Source organism: Pseudonaja textilis, chromosome 2, assembly GCF_049901715.1.
Source record: "Pseudonaja textilis isolate UNSWEBS1 chromosome 2, rPseTex1.2, whole genome shotgun sequence".
Classification (NCBI taxonomy): domain Eukaryota; kingdom Metazoa; phylum Chordata; class Lepidosauria; order Squamata; family Elapidae; genus Pseudonaja; species Pseudonaja textilis.
In genome coordinates, this window is record NC_141991.1 from 163,253,263 (window position 1) to 163,275,865 (window position 22,603).

The 22,603-nt window shown below is 39.6% G+C and overlaps 2 protein-coding genes across 7 annotated transcripts in view; one reads left to right on the top strand and one right to left on the bottom strand.

Annotated features, from left to right (window-relative positions):
• Nucleotides 1-22,603, bottom strand: part of LOC148127225 (uncharacterized) — a 230,714-nt gene that overhangs the window by 14,950 nt on the left and 193,161 nt on the right. The window lies entirely within an intron of this gene.
• PPP1R3B (protein phosphatase 1 regulatory subunit 3B) lies at nt 28-18,185 on the top strand. Of its 6 annotated transcripts, none has more exons than XR_015742100.1 (4): nt 31-257; nt 1,397-1,502; nt 12,705-15,078; nt 15,161-18,185. XR_015742100.1 is itself a non-coding variant. In XM_026712625.2 (3 exons), the coding sequence occupies exons 2-3, from the start codon at nt 1,498-1,500 to the stop codon at nt 13,594-13,596; spliced, it is 897 nt and encodes a 298-aa protein (XP_026568410.1). In that variant the 5' UTR covers nt 28-257; nt 1,397-1,497; the 3' UTR covers nt 13,597-18,185. The 6 variants fall into 6 exon arrangements, 2 of the variants coding, with proteins under 2 accessions (XP_026568410.1, XP_087782418.1); XR_015742098.1 differs by lacking the exon at nt 31-257 and adding an exon at nt 1,015-1,240; XM_026712625.2 differs by having other exon boundaries at nt 28-257; nt 12,705-18,185.

Genomic DNA, 22,603 nt, shown 5'->3' on the forward strand with positions numbered 1-22,603 from the left:
AGCTCACCCCCCCTGCAGGATTGTCGGTGGAGGAAACGAGTCTTGTTCACAAGTTCTGTAACTGGATCGGAGCTGCGAGGGAAGCAGGAGGAATTGGTGTGCTAGGGCGGAGGGGAAACGGATCATCTTTAGCAATTGCAGTAACCGCTTGCTCTACGTATAACTCTCAGTTAGAAGGCGCTAAACGCTGCTCGGGGGGGCGGGAGCGAAACAATCGGAGACCTTGAAGTACCCTTTAAGCATCCTGAAATTTCCAGGTATTAAGTGGGAGAAGAGGAAAATTTAACCTCTAGCATACTTGTTTCAAAGTGGGCTGAGCCGGCGATTTCTCAATGTTTGCTTCCGAGGTTGGCTTTAGATTGAGCATAGAAGAAATGCAAATGCATACTTAGATAGCGTACCCAAAGCAGTAATCCTATATCCGGGTTAGCATAGCTCGTGTTCCTGGTGGGTAGGCGGGTGGATGAGCGCTCGGAAAAGAAAAAAAAAGTCTAAAATCGGTGAATATAACAGGAGCAGGCTACGATCTAAAGACGATTCATAGAAGCGAGCGTATTTAAAAATCGTGCATTTGGAATGAATGGCCTTGGAAGCGAAATGGCTTTGAGTTTCGCAAATGGCTCGCTCGTGTCCTGTATGTTATGTGAAATGCTGCTTTCCGCGCCTGGTTACTGCGAAATAGTTTGGGAAGAATCTTTACTGATACTTTAATTTAACAACCCACCCCCACCCCCCAAATGCTTGGATGGATTCTTTGAATGCTGAAAGAAAGGGACGCACTAGTTGCTTGGAGGAATTAAAAGCATCGGAATTTTTTAAAAAAGTGACCTGACAAGGTGCGGATCGCAGGTCTTGGACTTTCTAGGTGGACGAATGAGGCCCCCATCTGGCCATAGTCGCTTTACTTGCAAGCTCGGAGCACGTTATAAAATTCATTCGGGGGGTGCGTGTGAATGATGAATCTGCTTGTTTGGGGAGGGATCCAATGGAATGTTTCCATAAACTTCTCTTTAAAAGTCGTGCAAATAGCAAAAGGGTTTTAAGGTGCAAATTGACCCCAATGAAGCCCATCGGGATTAAGAGGGCTTCTTGAAAGTTGTGGGTATTGACCTTCTAACCTTCGTTTTTTACAAGAGTTTGTTCAGCTGTAGGGCCAGCTGAAATGAATGGGAGCCACCTATGAGAAAGCGTGTTTGGGGACTGAGCCTGGTGTCCTTCAGGCCGTTTCTTCCAAAAGAAGGTGGGGAGATCTCTGAGGGAGTATGGAGATGTTTCTTGGTCTATATTTTGCCTCCTTTTAGAGCTTCGAAGCTAGTTGCTAGTTTCCTTTGGCATGGGAGGGACTGATTTGATGCTTGATTCGGATAAACTCACCTACCATACCTTCTTGTTTTAGGGAATGAATTTGTAATACCTGCAGGATGTGAAATTCTGGTATACTTCTTGTCTTCTGCCCCACAGCTTGAAGCAGCAATCCAGTTCATCTCCTATGCCCCTATGAGGTATGTCAAACATATTTTTTTAAGAAGCAAGAAGAATCTTTTGAAAGTTAATTTTCTCTTGTCCACAATCACTTATATATTAAGAATTCAATGAGATTTACTCCCAGATAAATATATTTCTGTAGACATACAACTCATATTTATATGTAGTTTGCGCATCTGTATACAAAATATGTCAATATCTTGACATATTTAAATCACCCCAGGGAATTCTGGAGTTCTTCGTTCTTTGAGATGCTGTCAGATATCCATAGTCCTTTAATTAGCATACGGCTATATTCTCGAAACAGTGAAAATGTATTTTGAGTTTGTGTGCTGTATATAGGATCAGTCTGCACTTCTGTATTACGACTGTGATAGATCAGGGGGACACCTGACATCACAAATCCTTCCTTCAAATATCCAGGGGTATAGATTTCCTGTTGCTGACTTGTTTGTATTAGTAGAAGGATGACTAACTGTGTAAAACCCTTAGCAAATCCCAAAATGTAATACCTGATCTAATCAGTGAACTATTTTTAGTAAATATCGATAAGATAAATATTTAGTTTTAAACAAGACTGGTAATCTAGCTGAGATTGCATAAGTAGGAATGGATGCTGTCATTACAAAATGTCAAATTTCCATACTAAGAGTGTCGGCTTCATACAATTAACCATAAATCCCATTGCTCCCTTATGTTTTCATTCATTTTCATATTCCAAGGAGGCCAAGTCAGGCACATTTATAATTAACGAAGATAGAAAAGGGGTGGACCACTCCTGCTTTTCCCCACATTTACAACAGAAGCATGCTTTCTAAATTTTAGATGCTGTATTTAAATGGAAAGGCTGCTGTTTTCAGAGGTAGCACTTTTCAGAGGTAGTCTTGCTGGAAATCAACATGATGGCCTAAAAGGATCTTGACATAATCTAGTCATTACAGTTTTTGGTCAAAGACCAAAAAAGAAAAAAAACCCAATATAATCCAATAATGCAATGCAATGGAGAGTTAGCATATTAGAGGGAGAAAAATTAATGCTAATCGTTAAATGTTGGTGGCCTTCTACCAGAGTTATAATTAATTATCCAGCATATTCTGATGGCAGTTGAAATTGATCAAAATGAAACAAAGTTCACAGAAGTATTGATTGATTGATCCATTCATAAAAGGTGCATTTCAGGCACTTAATTCACTTAATAAGGAGGGTAAGCATTAATTCATAGTGCCAAGTATGCTACTAAAGGGTAGCTCAGCAACACTTATGAAATTGTCCTGATGGCCACATCCAAGTAGGACAGAAGTATTCTAAGTAACATCCCTTATAATAATATCCCATTCACACATGCAGGAATAATAATAATTTTTAAAAACTATAGTGCTTGTTAGTATAAATGCCTTCCTGTGCAGAACAGAGAGAGTGTAAGAGTTCCAATTATGTCTTGATAAAAATCAGCTGCAAAGGCCCCCATAAGAATGGGTTGAAACGTTGAGTAAGCAGATCCCTATCAAGGATCCTCTATTTGGCCTCTAGCATGATTTTCTCTGATCCAAGCATAAGCAGTGAATGAGCTGAGAAGCTGGAGTTAAAAAAAAAAAAAGCCAAGGATATATTTTTTTTCTAAGAAGAGGCAGAAAAGGTTGGTTGAACTAAGGACTCAACCCAGAAATTTAATTTTAGGTAATATTCAGATTTTCCATAGTGTCACAACCCACGTCCAAAAGAACTTGTTTCACCTGGATCACTAAATATAAAGCATTCTGGTGCATTTTGACTGAGTTACTTCTATAATCTTCATAACTTTATTTACTTACCGGTATTTACTTTAATCTGCAAAAGCAATTCCTAGGCCAACAATGACCTCAATGGTTTGATACTCACCTCTCTCCTTCAAAAAGTCAGCATAATAACATAAATTGAATAAATTTGGGATGTGTAATTTATATATGTGTATATGTATATGTGTGTGTATACACACACACACACACACACTACTGAAAAATACAGATAGCCATTGGGTTATGATGGCAATTGGGACTGGGATTGCATCACTAAGCAATGTTATTGTAAAGGTCATGTGACTACATCACTTGGCGATGGCAATTCTGGGTAGTTTTGGTTGCTGTTGTAACCCCAACACATGCAGGTTATTATGTGGGATGAGACGGAAGTCCTAGGTAAATAGCATGGGATGCTGTGGGGGGATGGAGACTGGGGAGAACCTGGGAAGGCCAGTGGAAGCATGGGCAGGAAGGGCAGGTACTACAACTGGGAGAAAAAGTGAGACCAACGCTGGAGTAACTTGTGACCTTCTCTACTAGCTTTCCCATTAAATTTGCTTGTGGGATGCCAGCAGCAAAGGTCACCAATGGCAATCACATAACTGTAGCGCCTTGCAACATTGTAATTGTACACTGGATTGTGAACATGACCACTGAGCTTCTATGATGGCCGGAATTCTGATGACAAGTCATATGTCCACTGTTTCAGTGCTGCTATAGCTTTAAACAGGTGCTGAATAAATGCACATAAACTGAGGACTAGCTGTGTAAATTGAATGCATTGTTAAAATATGTCAGGAACAATTATAGAGGGGTTTTCTGCTGTGGTTGTAAATAGTAAAGAAACAAATATCGTAAAAAAAGAAATAAACCTTAATAGGAGCCAGCAGCAAGGGGTGTGTTTGCTTATTTGTGTTATCTATTGGCAGCACCCTTTGCTTTGAATAGATGTCTAGGATATCTTCAGGATTACAGTAATCATTTCCTATAATTGAATGCTTTGCTATTCATCTTGCAGTTATAATTTGGTCAGCAGCAGTAAAGCTCAGATGGCTGGCTCCCATGCTAGCAGCATAGCGTTGTTTCCTTCATGTGAGTGGATCAGTTGAAAGAGATGCAGCTCACAATGGAGTCAGCATCATATTGTGGTTAATGTGTTGGACCAAACTGGGGAGAGGGGGTACAATGTTAGAGCTCAACGAATGATACTGGGTGTTTTCTCCAGTGTTTTCTCTCTCAGCCTAGCTACCTCCATATTTGTTGATCTTCTGTGCATGTGTGTTTTTGTGAGTCCTCAGAGGACAGCTTGGGATATGGATTGAAGAAATAATATTACCCTCTCCCAGGAGAGCTGTTGATGCTCAAATGTAAGGAAGCACAAATTTCTTGTGTCAGACATGCAACTTGACACGTAAGCACCAGCTGTCTGGAGAGCTATTCGTAATGTCTCCAAAAAGATAGCAATATCACAGGAAGTGTAGAATAGGGTTTTTTGTTTTGTTTTTTTGTTTTGCTCTTTGTGGTTTTCCTGAAGATTAAGGCTAGGGGTGAAAAGGGGAAGTCCATGGAAGCCCTACTGCACTCATTTCTAGTGTTTAAAACCCTATGAAATTGGCCTAAAGCGGCAAGTAAAATTCAGCAGCTAAATGATCGAATTAAGAGAGATTGGGAGCCACTATGGGTTGTACGATGCAAGAGGTGGGGTGTGGGAGTTGGGTTGGAAAAATAATGCCGTTTGCCTCTCAAATGCCTAATGTTCCCTCCCCCACTCGCCCCATTTTTGGAAGGAATTAGCATAGATATTGCACCACTGAAAATCAATTATTTCCTACTGAATTGCAGCAGTGCAGTTTTAAAGGGGGGGGGGGCTGTAAATTGGGTTCCAGGAGCTGCATTTGGGTCACAGGTTGGAAAATACTTTATTAATGAATACTAAAATGCAAGAGCCAGTATGAATAACCTTTGCCACTTTATGAGCTACAAGATGATTATTTCTTCAACCTGCATTCTTGGAATTGGACATTGAGTTAACTCTTTGAATTTATACTTTTGCTAGGCCATCCCATCTTCTATATTCTTCTATATCCAACTTACAACTCATAAAGCCCTTCTTCCCACCAGCCCCCTCCCATGCTTTAAAACGCCACTTCAACTTCATAGGGCAGGTTTTCTTCATGCCGCTCAAAGTTTTTTTTATTATGCTCTGGGGGAAGGGGAGATAATCTCAAAGAACCGCACTTTTGATTGCAGCAAATAGTTATAGGAAAAGGGTAAGCATTCCATGGCCCACACAAATACCAGGAAAAATTCAGCAGGGTTGGTGGTACTTCATGCATTCCACCCTTGAAATGGCAGATAAATATGTTTAGCGCTCAGGGGTTCTGAAGATGACCTGTACTGCTAGGTCTTAAAGTTATTAAAAAAAATTGAGAAACCAGTCTTTCACAATAAAGGTCATGCAGAGCTGTTGAAAGCTTTATAATCAGTGATGCGGGTAAGATAAAGGGAAGTCTGGTGGGGATCAAAGATTGAGTCAAAAGCTTCCGGATATGTTTTTAATTGAGAAACAAAAATCTCCTGTCATTTGCATAGAAGGAAAAGACAACCAGTATGTCTGAAAGCTGCTTTTGTGCACCGCTTGGAACTATTTGGAACACGACAGCCACTAACTAAATCATGCCTGTATTTTCAAGAGAGTTTAAAATGCAATAGAACTGGTTGAAAGAACATTTAAATCTGTTTTTTTTTTTTTAGTTTCAGCTAAAGCTAGGCAGATTCCCTGGACGTGGGCCATGAAGACTGCAGATTATATAAACTGAAATCCGACATGTCTGGCAGATAGCAGTGGAGGAAATCTGTCAGGTGCTAAGCTTGTTTATTTGGGTAAACTGGAGAGTTGGAGTTGATCTTAATTTAGTAACTTTCAAACCTGTTGTTTTTTTTTAAAGATGCATGGCTTTGTTTGTTTATATTCATGTCCTCATTCTCAAACAAGCCAAGAGTAGCGTACATGTCATAGTCTCCAGGAGTGTCTGTGGGAAAGGAGGAGGGAGTGTCAAGATGGTGGTTGTGTGTAAATTTTGCAGTCAAACAAACATTATCTTAACACTTTTGACACATGCAATGTGCACACACACACCCTGGCTAAATGTTCCTGGTAGTCATTTACTGAAATCTTTATAGAAGTGCAATTAGTTCCTATTCATCTAGAACCAGTTTGAAGACTTAGAAACCTGGAGACAGTGAGTTATCATCATCATCATCATCATCACCATCTGCTTTGCTTTGTCAGGTTTCCTTTGTTGCTAGTTACTTTGCTTCTGGTTTGAGAAATCCTACTTGTATATTTCTTCATAGCGATTGATGCATAGGCTTTTGGCTTTGAAAAAGTCTCAGAGGAGATTAGATTAATGATACCCCTTCCATTGGAGCCCTGTGCAAGACCAACCCCCACCCCGCCCCCTGATTTCAATCCTCAGTCTGCCCTTACTTGTTCTACCCATAAAACTTCCCCTATGGAATTGCCTCCAGGATACTAGCCACCCTCACTGGCAGCAAGAGGTCTGCTCTCCCATCTTTTCCTTCAGTCACCAACTTGATCATACCAGGTGTTGCTCCTCTTGCACAATTATCCAGAGACAGCACTCTTGAGAGAACCAGCAAATTGACTACTATATCCTGTTAATTGGGTCCTCAATCCCTGGGCTACAGATTGGCACCAGTACTTGTCCTGTCAGGAACCAGGCCATGCAAGCAAGTGAAGCCCCATCTACACACGTGCAATATTCAGATAGCACGTGAAACACCACCCCCGCCCCCCATCCCCTCATCCACACAAAAACCAACCTGCATGGAGCTGGTCCCAGGCACCCAAGAGTTTGGATTTCTCTATCCTGTCTTAGAACATAGCTAGGTAGGCCCCAAAAGAAGCAGACCCAGATTTTCTTGGATTCCTATCCAAATTTATATAATCATTTGGAGACATGGATGTTGGGGGAATTCTCATTAGCCGCTGAACAAGTAAGCCTCAGAATGGTGGCCCTAAAACAGGCCCTTGGTCTGTTTTTATCTCTTCCAGCTTATGTGTTAAAATTGTAAAACAATCATTTCAGTTTGAGAATGCTGTATCAATCTTTGTTAATCTTTGACCAGTTTTCCTTTTTGTTCCTTTATGTCTATCTTCCTCCTCAGCAACTCCAGTACAGGTAACCCAAACCTGTAAACAGGTTGATATCTTCCTTAATGTTTGCCTGAATGAATTTCCCAGTGCATATATTTTAGTAGGTAGGGACTTCAACACAAAAGCAGGTTGTATTGATGAAGTCCACTATGGACTCCTCAATTCCTACCCCTCTGAAGAAGTAATTAAGCCACCATTTATGTCTAGTTCCTTCAAAAATACCAAATATAACCTAGCTGGTTTCAGGCTTCTACATCTCATAAATAGACTTAACCTATAGGGATACTTTTTGAAAAGTGTGATTGTTTCCAAATTTACAAATTTTCCCACAAACCTGCTCCTTCTGTTGCACAACAGAATCTGTGGAAAATACGGATTGGTCATTTTCCAATTATTAGAATTGGTGATCCTGCTTTGAAATTGGATCTTATTAATTTGCTGTTGGAAGTTTTACTTGCTGTGACGTTTAAAGAGGTGATTTTTGTTTTTGTTTTAGTAAGGGTAATTAAAGATAATTTGATCTTTGAATGTATGAATCAGAACAAGTCTTCTGCGGACCCTTAGTAGCAAAAATTCACCAAGACTTGCAGGCTCCAGTATAAAATGAAGCGTATCAGGAAATGATTGCAAAAATGTTTGCTATTCTGGTTTAGCTTGAAGGTGGATAATTATATGTTAGATAAAGTTACTACGGTACCAAAATTCTATTTCTTTACAACTTTCTGCTTTCACTTTTCCTGAATGCCACTGGCAGATCTGTCAAACCGGATTCCAAATGCAATAGCCTTCAGGCTTTTATCTCACCAGAAATGATGGCACTCTTATAAAACAAGAAATCAACTTTTAGCTATGGTTCCTAATGTCAAGCAGCAAGTGGCTTTTCTGAGCAAATTAAAATGTTTGATGCTATGATTTTCAACTGAGCAAAAATTAACGTATTTTTTGCACTGTCAGACGCTCCAGACCATAAGACGGTTTTGGGGAGAAAAACAAGGGGGGAAAAATATGTCTCTGCCTCCCAGCAATTTGCCTCCTTGCAACAAATAGCAAACCGCCTGGTCAGATTCAGCATAGCCTGATTTAGCACGAGCAGCTGATTGGCGATTGGATCGGCTCCTGGAATACCACTGATCAGCTGTTCCAGGCTGTGAGGATCACCGCCCATTGCCACCTCTGCGCGCCCAATTTTCGGTATCTGCACGCCCCATTTTCAGCCTCTGCGCATCCTGTTTTCGGCCTGTTCCAGGTGGCAAGAATCGCCACCGATCGCCACCGCCACCATTCTAAATCAGGCTGTGCTGAAGCTGACCAGATTATTTGCTGTTTGCTGCAAGAGGCAAATTGCTGGGAGGCAGAGGCTGAAGGGTGGGGGCCAGCAGGTGGGCGGGGATTTGGCAACATTTACTCTAACAGTGGTCGCTAACCAGTGGGCTGCGAGAAAATTTTGGTGGTCCGCAGAGAAATGTCATCCCCCAGAGCACCCCCCAAAGCAATTAATCCAGGCTGCGCAGGAACACAAGGCTGCACCGCCACCCACATGGCCCGTGGGAACTCTTCCCACCCGCTCACTCCTTAACTGGCAAGCTTGCCTGCTAAGTTTCTGTTTCCTTTTTGTTTTTCCCGACCATCAACTGTTCTGCTGTGCCAGGAGATTTAGACTAGCTAGAAAACAGGAAATCATTACATTTCTTGCTTTTTAGCGATCTTTAGATCTTCCTTAGGACTGAAGCTTTTATGATTCAGTGCAGACTCACTGCAAGCAAATTTTATGTGACAGACTCAGGTAGCCGATGACCGATAGATAGATTTCTGAATGATTCTGTGAGCAACTCAATTTACCTGCCTGCTTTCAATGATTTTGGGTGGAAGTTGCTCTTTTTTTATAAAAAAATCAATATTTACATACATGGTATGTTGTGAGTTAATTTTGTGAGTTTGCTTGCATGCAAATTTTATGTTACAGACTCAGGTAGCTGATGGCAGATAGATAGATCTCTAAATGATTCTGTGAGCAACTCAATCTGCCTGCCTGCTCTGCTCTTTTTTAACAAAAAATTCAATATTTACATAAATATTTATAATATTTACATACAAGCCATGCCCAGCCAGTCACATGACCACCAAGCCACACCCACAAATTAGGCCACGCCTGCAGAACCGGTTGATAAGAAATTTGAATCCCACCCCTGCCTCTGTGTGTTTGTGTGAGAAAGGGAGAGGTTAGATCGGATCTCTCTTTCTCTGTCTCTCTCTCTCTCTCCCACCGTCAGCAAGCCACCATCAGTCAAAATTCATATTAGTGGTCCCCGGGATTTAAAATTATGAGTTTGGGGGTCCCTGAGCTCCAAAAGGTTGGCGAGTCCTGCTCTATAAGACTCATATACATTTCCACCCACTTTTTTGGGGGGAGGGGGTGCTTCTTATAGTCTGAAAAATAATTGTATATACTGTATGTTTTTGGTGAGTTATGAAAAACCTGGGCTGTTGTTTCATAAAGATCGAACAGAGGAAGTACTGTACTTTCTCACAATTGTTGTGCATTAAGGGCATATATATTAGAGAAGATGCCTGGAAAACTCCTCCTATGGATGTTGTACTCCGTATCTTTTGACCTTATCCACTCTTAATGGTCTTCATGGCGAAAAGCCTTTAAAATTTCTTGGAAACAGCAATGTGTCCAAGAATATAGTTTGTTTAGGCAACCGTTTCCAAACATACAAAAGGAGGATCTGTTGCTTTCATTCCCTAAGAACCTGAGAAAAAGCCAGTTGTTTTAAGGTGCCTGTTCTACACAGCTGCAGACAAAGCAGACATTAATAAAAGAAGTTTCGGAATGTGGCATATGCAGTTTTATCTGTTGGCTGATCCCCTGAGTGCATGAGTCAAAAGTTTCGTGAATGATGAAAGCTCCCTATTTGCAAAATGTTCTACAGAAATTTCAGCAATTTTGAATTAAGTACCTGGAGTAAAAAGCTGCTGTATGAATGGTTCTTAGTCACCGTGACCCTTATTTATTCATTTGAAGTTATTTGGATTGCAGCCTTCCTTAGTCCAGAGCCTTGCAGATGGGATTAGCCTTTAAACTGAGATGCAATTTTGGGAAAAATTGTAAATGCTTATTTTATTTTATTTTATTTTATTTATTTTTTGCCAGGGTTTTGAATTTTGTTGTTATAAACTCTAAATTGATGGCACGGTTCTTAATGCCAACAAATCAGTCATACAATCCTAAATTGTGAAGCTTCTGTGGCTTGTGTAACAATTGTACACAAGTTCCAATCTACATAGTATAATTATTATTGATTTATTACATTTATATTTCATCTTCTTTCTGAGAAATTACAGATGATATACATGAGTCTGCCCTCGCAACTCTCTCTTCCAAAGGCTACCCTGTGTAGAATGTCTATACCAAGGAGATTCACAATCTTCCAGGTCATGGTTTTCCAAAAAGCAACTGGACTTTATTTGGGGGGGTGTATTCCTTGAGAATGTTTTGTTTATCATCCAAGAAACTTCTTCAGTTCTGACTCATAGGAGACAACAATCTATGTAGTAATTTAAAAAAAAAAACTTATTTCCCGTCCAGGTTCAATATCTAAGGTAGCCAAACTAATATACTTGAGCTGTTAAATTCCCCACAGCTCAGGCAGCAGGACCAGTGGCAAGGAATTATGGGAACTGTAATTCAATACATCTGATTGCAACCAACTTGAACTGCCCATTTTCTTTTAAAGCCTTTGATGCTATTGGAATCTCTTTTCTGAGGCCAATTTATTTGTATTTTTGTAAATTGACTTTTCATAGAGACTGGAACTTGTCAGTTCTGGACTGGAACCCTGGCTTGCAGTGTAAAATATAATTTGCTTACTTACGTAAATATATTCTGCAACTGTTTTGCAGATTAGATTTTGCTATCTTGCATGTTAATACTACTCGGAGCTGTAGCTAAGTCAAAAGTGAACCTTGGACAAATACTGAAAGATCATTCACTCCTTGTAATTTGAAGCCACCTGTTTCCAAATCTATGTAATATTCAAAACTGCAAGACATCTAGAAAGTAGGAAGGTATTAGGTAGCTTTCTTGTAGGTAGTATTTCTTCACATTATTAATATAATCCTTTTTCTTGTTCGTGCCTGGATCCTGGCAAAGTTTTACGGAAGTGAATTTGGATGTACTGTGACTCAAATTCACTGACATAGTTACATCAATGCAAATTCCTGAAATGTCTCAATATTGTTGAACTGTAAATCTCTGAAGTCACAGGTCTGGTGTGGCTTCCGCTCCAGTTAAGAAGTTGGGGCAGCTCTTTCTTGCTGCAGTCTATTCTGTTTCCTGTTTCTACACACTGAAAGAAAAGTTTCCAATACTTAGAAGGAATGGAGAACTTGCTGTAAAAGAAATGCAGCCTTAGTCTCTGGCAGTTGTGTTTTACCCGGCGCTCCAAGCCTGTCCATGCTTTATTGCTCCGCTGGATTTGAATACCTAACCGTTCAGAATGCTCCATACTGGAATACAATTTCGACCAAACTCTTTCTGGGTTACAGGGTGAGCATGCAGTAAACTATTATGCCATTTATGTTGCCTGTAAATAAGATGTCATAGAAAATAGATAGATGTTTTTTTCAGTAGAATAACTGAGGAGGATTTACTATTATAATGTTGGGGAAGGTGTGGTTCCATGATATTAAAGGACATATGAGAATGCTATGATCAAGTAGAAATTTGATTCTGGGTCTTTGTTTGGGGAGATAGCATGTGAAAGGATGTGAAACATAGCTTTGATCTACCGGTTGCATCTTCTGTTGAAATCTGCCAAAACTTGGCTCAAATCATACACTTTCTCCATGGAGGAATTCCTATTTCTGAAAATGTGAATATGCCTTTGCTAGATCAAGGCAGACAGATCAACTTGTAAGTCCAACTGTTCTGTTGTCAGACAGCCTAACGCTAAAAATATGAGTTGTATGTCCACATTTCTTCTTGTACTTCTGACCTGTACTTGATTGTCTTTATCGAGAATATTAAGCAAGAGTAAGGCTCTGAGTAAGAGTAAGTGTAAGACCCAGCAGAGTCCAGTATATATTTGATAAGCTAACTAAAAATACAAAGCTTGAAAATGAGCAGGCTTTGCTAAAACATGTTATCCAGAGGGACACTTGTCAGAAAATTGGGACTGGCTTCTGCCTGCTATGTGGCTTTGTAACTGTTGAATGTGTTTCTCTTATTTTACTTTTTTGTTATTTATCCCCTTCTCCAGAATCTTGGACTCTTTTCCTCAAAAGCCCAGAATGGCAGTGGACGTAGCCATGCAACTCTACCTGCGAGGGCCCTCTTTGCGGAAAGAGAGCTTTGCCTACAAAATAGCCCCAAAGATCAAGGCACCTTTGCGACCCTGCATCCATGTAAACAGCAGCCCAGAGCTGAACAAGCTGGGGTCAGAGGTCCAAGCTCTGCAGGGGAACAGAGCGAAGAAAAGGGTTTCTTTTGCGGACAGCAGGGGCTTGGCTCTGACAGTGGTGAAAGTCTTCTCAGAATTTGATGACCCCTTGGATATTCCCTTGAACATCACAGAACTAATAGACAATATCGTGGGCCTGACCACGGTGGATCACGATGACTTTGTCTTGGATTTCGTACAGCCTTCTGCAGATTACTTGGACTTCCGGAATCGCCTCCAGGCAGATTGTGTTTGTCTTGAGAACTGCATGTTGAAAGATAAAGCTATTATGGGTACGGTGAAAGTCAGGAATCTGGCATTTGAGAAGGCTGTCAAGATTCGGATGACCTTTGATACTTGGAAAACCTTCACGGATCACCCATGCCAATACGTGAAGGACACCTATGCCAGTTCCGATAAGGATACCTTCTCCTTCGATATTAGCTTGCCAGAGCGGGTTCAAGCCCATGAAAGAATCGAATTTGCAGTGTGTTATGAATGTGATGGCAAAGTCTACTGGGATAGCAACAAGGGATTGAATTACAGGATCATACGCTCTGAACTCAAATCGGCTCGAGAGATTTCACAGCCTTGTAGTGAGCCAGATTTTGGGATTGCCTTTGATCAGTTTGGAAGCCCCCGGTGTTCTTATGGTTTATTTCCTGAATGGCCTAGCTATTCCGGATATGAAAAACTTGGTCCTTATTATTAAATCAGAGACTCGGGGTTATATTTACTGCACAAGAATGAAGAGACACAGATAGAAAACCCTCTTGGGAGGTGATTGCAGAGTCAGAGTAGGCAAAAGAACTGCAGTTTGTACTTACAGAATGGAAACAAAGAGAAATGTGAAAACTCCTGGCTGCAAAGGTTTTTAGGGCAGAAGCTCTCTTCGTGTTTCCTTTGAATTTAAACAAAAGGAGATGGTCTCCTGTGAGATGGCTGCCACAGATCGAATTCAGCACTTGGTGCTGTTGTTTGGGCAATTTGGTTTGTGTTTATCCTTTGAGATACATTACAGTATTGGTAGCTGTGCAGAATAGATCCCCCCTTCCTTTTTCCTTTCTGTATTCTGGAATCAAACTTGCTGTGCACCTCTCTGATAAAACCAACTCTCTGAGAAGAAACAAGATGCAGGGATGAGCTAAACAGTTTTCCCACTCCTCTCTTAATCAGATTGTACAATCTGTGAGAGGCTAAGAGTCCCAAATGAAAAGACTATAATTTTAGCTCAGATGATCCTTTGCTTCCTTCCATTTTAGGAATTGCCTTGTGTATGGGAAGATTCCAGAATGCTTACTCACCATTCTGCCTGTATCTCTTTTCCTAAACACATATGAAGATTTATTTCAGTGGCTGAGCCAGACGAGCCTATGTGGCCTAGTCACATAATCCACCCTTAACCGACCTGGTGCCCTCAGGATGTGCTAGACTTTAGTTCAATCTCCAGGCGGGACAGTCAGTGGCCTGGAGAAGGCTGATGTAGCATTTTAGCTTCCACAATAAGTAATTATTTTATTTAGGTGATTTTATTTATCTCCCTCCTCCCTTCTTTATTAGGTGGTGGTAGACTGTTAAGAATAAAATTGTTTTTAAGTCTTAACTCCTCATGACACCATCTTATTTACATTTAATTTTGTTCAGGCCTGTGGGCTTAGTCATCTGGGCGAAGAACATTTTAAAATTTCATTTTATTTCAAGAATTTTGTAAAATGCCTATAAATTGAATGTTACTGACATAAATAAGATATGTCAAATAATGGATACCCACTCAGTCCAGCTGTCTGTTGTCTTCCTCAACACTTCTGCTCAGTAATAGGAGCATTTTAACTTGGTGGTACAACAGACATTTTGAATTCAGACGCAAGAATGCTTGATCTCTCTAGGGATATTAATACTTGGTTTCAGGCTTTTCTCCCTAGGCTGGACTAGAACCAATTTAAAAATCAATTGTTTATTACAGCATAAAGAGGGTGGGCTACAGTCAATTAAAAAGCACAGAAAACACATCAAAGTCTAAAAAGAAATATTATACGAAGCTGAAAGACATAAAACAGAAAGTATATGCGTAAAAACCAAAAGCCTGAAGGGAAACTGAGAGAAATTTTAGGAGCATTAGAGGTGCAGGGGAGCTTAGAGATTAGTCTATAGCAGACTAAATTTATCACAGTACAGAGGACTATAGAATGATGAAGTGTTTGCTCATTAAGGCTGCTTTACGGCAGAGGTCATCATCTGATGGATTTTAAGCACGGCTACACAGAACCTGGCAACAGATGTTTTAGCAGAGTTAATATCTGAAAGAAGTAGGAAGAAGTAGAATTGTCCTGTAGAATTCTGGGTATTTATGCAATGATGGCAAGATGAGCCTAATGTGAATGTCTTCGTAGTACAGACACTGGAGGAGTATTGTTTCTGTGTGTCCAGAGTCAAAGGGACATGGTCTCTCTGAGTAGGGGATTTTCTGGTGTTGGCCTTCAACAGCAGTTTAAGTGATGGCAGGACAGTGTTGCAAAATGAATTAAACAAACGTTCAAGAATCCAGGAGCTTTATTATAGAAAAGTTAAAAGCCAGTATGAATGAATTCCAGTGACTACTGTGTGTCAAACATGAGTCCTTTCTTTAATGAAATCAGTATTCAAATTCTTGTCAGTTTCTCCTGATTGAACTATGCAATGGGCTAGATTTCCCTTTCTTTTGACAGATATCCTGGTCTTTTCTTTGTTAATGGGCATATGTAGTATGAGATGAAATATCAATTTCCTATGTTCCTGAACTCTGGCAAAGTTGAGAGGGAAAGAATAGTTATCCAAAAAATGGTATATCGTTCCCTGCATGCAGAGCAAAACAATCAAAAATGTTCCTTCATCTCCATAAATTTATCACTAATTCTTGTCCAAAATGTTTTCCCCTATTGGTAGATACAGTAGTAACTACAGGTAATAGCCAAGTTTTATCATTTACTGGGGCCAATCCTTCTCTGGTTCTTGTTTAACACTAAAGAAAGCCATTTAGACTTTCCACCTTGGATTATAAATCCAACTGACTAGAAAGTTAACCCTTTTCAGTGCTTGTTTGTAGTGTCTATAACAAAATGGTGAAATTACTTGAAAACTCAACGATATACATACTAGAGTTTCATAACTCAACCTTCAAGCAAATCAGTTGTTCTGGTTCCATTCAATGGTGGTGACTGAATAAGTAGCTCGATAAATAGTTTTTCTGGGTGTGAAGTAGAACTGAGGATTTTAGATTTAGTATCTAATGTCCAAATGAAGTTCTTATGTTCCCTGTTCTGTCTGAAAAAAAAACCTTGATTTGGAAAGGAGTTTGTGCAGTCTCCTATGCAATTTTGGAAAAGCAGCAGTGACCAAGCTTGATTACTTAGCATGACGCAAGAGCCTTGCCCTGGAATGTTAGCTTGTGGTTAAAAATGGGGAAAGTCTGTCAACATGCTACAGCTTGTTACTTAAGAAATATGCATATCCTGCATTTTCTTAACTCTTATAATGAGTCCTGTCATTTTATTTGCATGCCTTCAGCTTGAATTAAGAGTTGGCACGGGAACTGTTAGAAGCTGGGTATTAGAAACTTCAGTGCTAATACCCGATTGGTCTTAGATATTGCTGCTTTAAAAATTAAAAATTAAGAAAAAAACCCTAGGAGGACGGTGTGATCAGCAGTTGCAAGCCTGTTATGATAAAGATGGACTTCCCCTACATGCCATGGGTCTCTCTTCCCATTGCCATTTGAAAAGTGAGAGCATGGCTTCTTTTGCAATGGGGTTTATTATGAGGAAAAGGATTTTGGGGCTGAGCCACTCCGATGGGGTAACTAATACTTTCTGTGAAGGGAAACTGAATCCTCTGGTTGGTTATATGCCAGAAAAAAAATCATTTATTTTTTTAATTCCCCAAGAAACAACCAGTAATAAAATGCACACATTAACTGCTGCTTTAACTTAAATAGCAAGATTTTCAAAACCGTTTTGAATGAAGCCACTGAACACAGCAGTACATACGTTCAAAAGAAATATGTATCATAACCTTTCTCTTCCTGAAGATCTCCAGATGCTACAGGAGATGATGGCATGAGAAGCAGGAAAATGTGTACATTTGTAGTTAGAGAGTAGAAAATTAGTTTAAATTACAAGTTTGGGATTGCAAGTGGGAAGGTTACTATAGACTACAAAAATGTTTTAACCTTTGTGTATAGTCAAGAAATAATCCCTCAAGGTCATGTGCAAAATCCATTCCTTCATGCAATTCCTCAATAAAATTGCAAATCAGCTGTTCACAACTGCCTTTTATGTTGAATTAATATGCCAGTAGAAAAAAACAAGCTGGGGAAAATTCATGCATTATCCTTAATCCTTCTGATCAGGACTATACGTGGCCCTGTTTAGATACGGTTTCTTCCTGTAAGCCTTGAAACATGCCACATCTTTATAAATCAAGATCCCACTCACATGATCCATCCCTCTGTATTAATCCTTCATGTTCCCACCCTGTTTAGGGATGTGTTATAGGACAGAAATACCTCAAGTAACAACACTGAACTGAAGAACTCTGGACAAATCAAATATAAACCAGTTGAATTGTTTCAGTCTGAAAGTCCGGATTCTATATATCCCCTAATTCAATCTTCCAAAGGCCTTATGCTAGGTTGTAATGGTATGTAAAACTATCTTAAAGGTTTCCAAGAAGGTAGATCAAAGTATCAAAGCTCATGCCAAAGGGGCAAGGACACAATTTGCTGAACCCAAAGGTGCAAAATCTGAGTTTCTTGGACTGAATGTTCCTCTGATTGAATTTTAAAAACATGAGTAATTTTAATTATAACTAGTGCACCCCTGCACAATGTCATAATGAAGTTTGCTTGGTTTGGCTTTATTTTCTGGATGGCCATTGGGTTTATAAACCATGGCTTATTGAGGAGTCACACATGAATCCAAATAATTGGCTTCTTTAGCAGATCTAGCTTATTGTGATGTGACTAGAAAGAAAGAAAAAAAATACTTAACAGTGTGAAATGCATACCCAGGATAGCTATAAGAACTGCACTTTTATTTGTCTTCTTTCCAAATTTTAAAGCCAACTTTTTGGACTTTTGTGTTTCTCTTGCCTGTATGAATGTAATGAGGAATAGTCCATTTTTTGCTTCAGGATGCCTTGCATGTTGTTAAATATATTTTTTACACAACTGAAAAATGCACTTTACAATCACAATGGGTTTATTTTGTGTAGTGTTTTTTGAAATGTTTTTATCTGAGAGCAAATAATAAACTGTTACAAATAAAACATCCATTGAGTTTTGCTCTTCTTTCAAACAATAAATTAAAGAATTGCGGGGGGAGGGGAAGATACGGGGAACAAGACAGGGTGGGAACATGAACTCATGATGAGACAAAGAAAACTTTCCAAAAAGAAAACACGATTTGGGACTTGTTCTAGATCAATGTTTCTTAAAGTGTGGTCCTAGGATCTACAAAATCAAAATTATTTGCTAGCTTACATGAAATATGTCAGTTTAAAATTGTAATATAGAAAATATTGATAAAAATATTCCATTTTTTTAAATGGAAAGAGATCCTGAGAGAAAAAAATGTTTAAGAAACACTGTCCCAGAAGACAGTTAAAAATGAAACCCTCAATTTACTTAACAGGAGTAACTCATGTTGAATTCAGTGGGACACAACTATGGTAGACATCTATAACAACACTAAGCATTGTTGTTTTTTAAAATGTATTTTTTTAAACTCAAGAATAGCCAGTTACACTCCAGAGCAGGTCTACAATGGTTTATGCGGTGAAACATTTTGACACACTTTATGAGGTAAAACCTCACTTCAATCTTTTTCTAAAATGTAAAAATAAGAACTACAACCATTAACAGTTTCACTGTAGTCAATAAAATTTATGCTCCATGGATTTTTCTAGGACTGGAGTATACTTGAGCCTCCCCCAGTTTTGTGACATGCTACATCCATGCAAAAGAGTATGTACTTTATATAGCAAGTGATACCAACTTTAATCACAGAGTTTGACCTATTTTTTAGGTTGTTCCAGATACTTACTGTATTTTGCCCAAAGTTATGGCTACCGATGGCAGATTTGATCAATACAAACTCATGTGAAGGGGACTAGATGAAGTTTGGGAAGAAGAGCTGAACCAATTCTCTGCATAGACATGGCTAGAAGGAAGGCACCCGAGATGCGGGGAACAGAAATGTGGCCATATGGATTCCCTAAACTAACTGCCTGCTGAAATGCAGCAGTGATACAGTCACACAGGGAGTGTCAAAGTCAGATACATAGGAGAAGAAGATGAGGCATCAAATTACCAGTGTGAATTAGAAACAAAACTATCAAGCAGATAACAACAAAATAACAACAATAACAACAAAATAGCCCAATAACAACAAAAACAAATCTAACAGCAAAACTATCTAGGGACAAATGCAAAGAAACATTATTTGTTTCCACTCAATTGATTTGAATCTTCTTCTCCTGTGGAATCTAAGATTTCATTTGGTGCACTGCCTTTCTCCGTGGTGTTCCCCTTACCTTCTCTAAGTAAACTTTGCTAGATTCAGTATGTTCTAAAAATTGTCTAGCTGATTACCTATATCAGTGTTGGCGAACCTTTTTGGCACCAAGTGCCGAAACAGGAGCGTACCATGTGCAGGGGAGTACCAGAAACCGGAAGAGCAGCTCCTTGGCATGCATGTACGAGTGCTGGAAACTGGAAGAGCAGCTTCCCAGTGTGTGCAGTTTGCAGTGCATGCATGCATGCTGGCCACCTGGTCTTCTGGTTTCTGGCACACATGCGCACACGAAGGCCAGCTGGCTAGCGTGCATGTGTGTGACGGAAACCAGAAGCTTAGCTTCCTGGAATGCGCATGCGCACCAGGAAACTGCTTTTCCAGTTTCTGATGCTCCCATGTGCGTGAAGACCAGCTGGCTGGTAAGCACATGCCGGAACCCGGAAGAGCAACAGGCGATGGCTTACGTGCCCGGAGAGATGGCTCTGCATGCCACTTCTGGCATACGTGCCATAGGTTCACCATCACAGTATATGGTCTCATGAAAAAAAACCTGGTGTAGGGTAATTGGTTGATTGATCAATTGATTGATTATGGGTCATTCATTCCTAGCAACTCCATAGCTTAAATGAGTAGGGTATTGCATTTTGAGATGACATGGCTTAAAGTCTCTCCCTCATCCCTGCCCTATAGGCTCCATACAGAAGGGAAGCAAATGACCGTTTGGGATTACCTCAAAAGCACTTGTGCAAAGGAACTTACAGAAAAACATCCAAATAGCACAGCAAGGAGTTTTGTAGCATGCTTTAAAAAGTCTCAGGGAATGGACAGATCTGATTAAGATGCCCAAACAGAACGAATACAGCAATAGCTAATATGCTTTGATAAAGAGACAGTGTGGTGTGGTGGTTAGGGTGTTGGACTAGGATTGAAGAGACCAAGGTTCAAGCTTACCCTTTGTCAAAGAAATTTACTAGGTGACATGATTACTTGGTGTGATAAAATGAAGAGAGATATTAATGTAAAGTATTTAAGATCTTGAAGCAGACATAGAATATGAATGTATCAGTATAGAAATGCAGCTATATTTGTTTTCTTAATTTTTTAATTGTGGGGGGAGAGAGAGGAGGTGGAAGGGTGTAACCATGAAACATTGGAAAATTAGAAATGAAAGAATACTTGAAAATTCCATGTAAGTGGTACAATAAAGCCCACATGTGGGTTATCATGTATATATTAATCTGTGAAAAAGCCCTACTGGCCTCAAATACATGATTCCAATGTTTCTTTTGCACTAAATGTAAATTTGCAAATAGCAGCTCTTGGATTGGAGCGAGCAATAGGGCAATTTTATAACCTGTGGACTTTAACAAACAGAATCCGTAACCATGGCTGGCTCAGGAATTCTGTGAGATGAAGTCCAAAGGTTGTAATGTTGTCATAGTTGCCCAGCCCTGTCTTGGATGGACTGCCATGCAGGGGCAGAGATACCTTAAAACTCACCTTCTTCTTTTGTGGTCTCGTGAAAATGGCTTATTTGAAGCTGAGAGGAAATTCTTCATAGAATTTCAGAACTGACAAATGTCCTTCCACGTATGCAATGCACATGAAATACAAACATTATTATTAGTAGTATTAGTATTATCTGAAGTTACAGACCAAACCAAATGATTGATGTAATTATAAAGACAAGGTATGCTATGATTTATATGGCTATTTTAAGTAAAACTCTAAATTACTGGAATTCACAACAACTATATAGTAGAAATTCCAAACACAGACAAATTTACAAGTAAAGTGAAACAATGCAGATTCAACAAACTTACCTACATTCATCCATCAAGGCGATCTTAATGGCATGATATATGCAAGTGGGGGCTTGTGGAAAGGATAAAACAACTTCAGAGTGTCTTCTGTGGTAAGAGTCACATATGAAATTCCATAGCTATCTCCTCAATAGAACCGAGGAAAGCTACTGTATTTTAATTCAGAAATCAATTTCTTTGGCAATCAGAGAACATCCTAGCAACAGCAAAATCTTGCTATCTTGAGTTTTTCTTTTGTATGAAGATCCATGTGATGCTTGAGCTAGGAACATATGGGTTCATTGCCTTAGACACAACACTTTCTTGTCAGCCTTTGTTATTACATGTTTTTTTGGAATAACTGGTTTATAGTAAGGAAGTGTTACTTGCCAGGAGCGATAAGTTTGAAATGTGAATCAAAATATAAGATAAAAGCGATAAGCAGAAACAGGTGTTGGGCATCTAACACAGCATGTAATACATGTTGTCATCAGTTTCCAAGGAACTTGGAGTAGGGGAGAATAAAGTTACAAAGCAAATGTGGTATAACAATTCAAATACCGGCCTAAACCTGGGAAAATTCATTCTTGCTCAGACATGAATCTCATTCTACCCAGGGCAGGCCTTTCCGCCTGTTTTATCTCACAGGGTTGATGTAAGAACAAAATGTTAAATATATTGGACTCTGGAGAAAACTCCCTTGAATAAATGGGCCAGTCATAAGCTTTCACCCAACCTAATGTATGTTTATTAGTGAAATAACACTGCAGAATCTCATTTTGGGATGAGGATAAAATTACAATTAAGATCAGAAAGGAAAAGAGCGGAGCAGTGAGATGAGAACTCTGATGCAACCTTATACTCATATGTCAAGGCCTTCCATCACTGCACTGAGAAGCAGGAAGAAGCATATAAGAAGATTAGCCTCTCCCTGTCAGCTGGCAAGCATAGCTGTGTATGAAAGATCATCACTGAGAAAGATTCACATGATGGTGGCAAAAAGCCAGGGCTAAAAGTAACTTCCTTTTAGAAGGAAATCAAAGAAGCTCTTTCTACCATGTCCTTGGGATAGGGGTTGAGGTTCTTTTCACCAGTCTTCCAAGACAAGATTGAGTTTCTAGAACCCCTTTGCAGTTGTCCTCTGCCTTTTTTTTACATGCAGGCACATAGTTTTGCGCTCCATAAACTCCAGCAGTTCTAAAGTGCTAGAAGTTCTAAAAAATTAACCGTGGTCAATGGCCTCATTTGGGAAAGATCCAACAGAAAAAGATGAATCAAACGATTCCACTAAGCACTCATGGCAATTAAATCTAATTATCTATCTAGGCTGCAGAAATTGAGAGCCTCACTAGGAGGCAGCAGAGAAATA

Bases quoted from the DNA above. Each gene is read 5' to 3' on its own strand.
- PPP1R3B (XM_087926292.1), top strand. From the start codon at position 1,180: ATGAGAAAGCGTGTTTGGGGACTGAGCCTGGTGTCCTTCAGGCCGTTT. The intron at 1,241-1,396 runs GTGGGGAGATCT...TTCTTGTTTTAG, and splicing joins GCCGTTTCTTCCAAAAGAAG to GGAATGAATTTGTAATACCT. The intron at 1,503-12,704 runs GTATGTCAAACA...CCCCTTCTCCAG, and splicing joins ATCTCCTATGCCCCTATGAG to AATCTTGGACTCTTTTCCTC.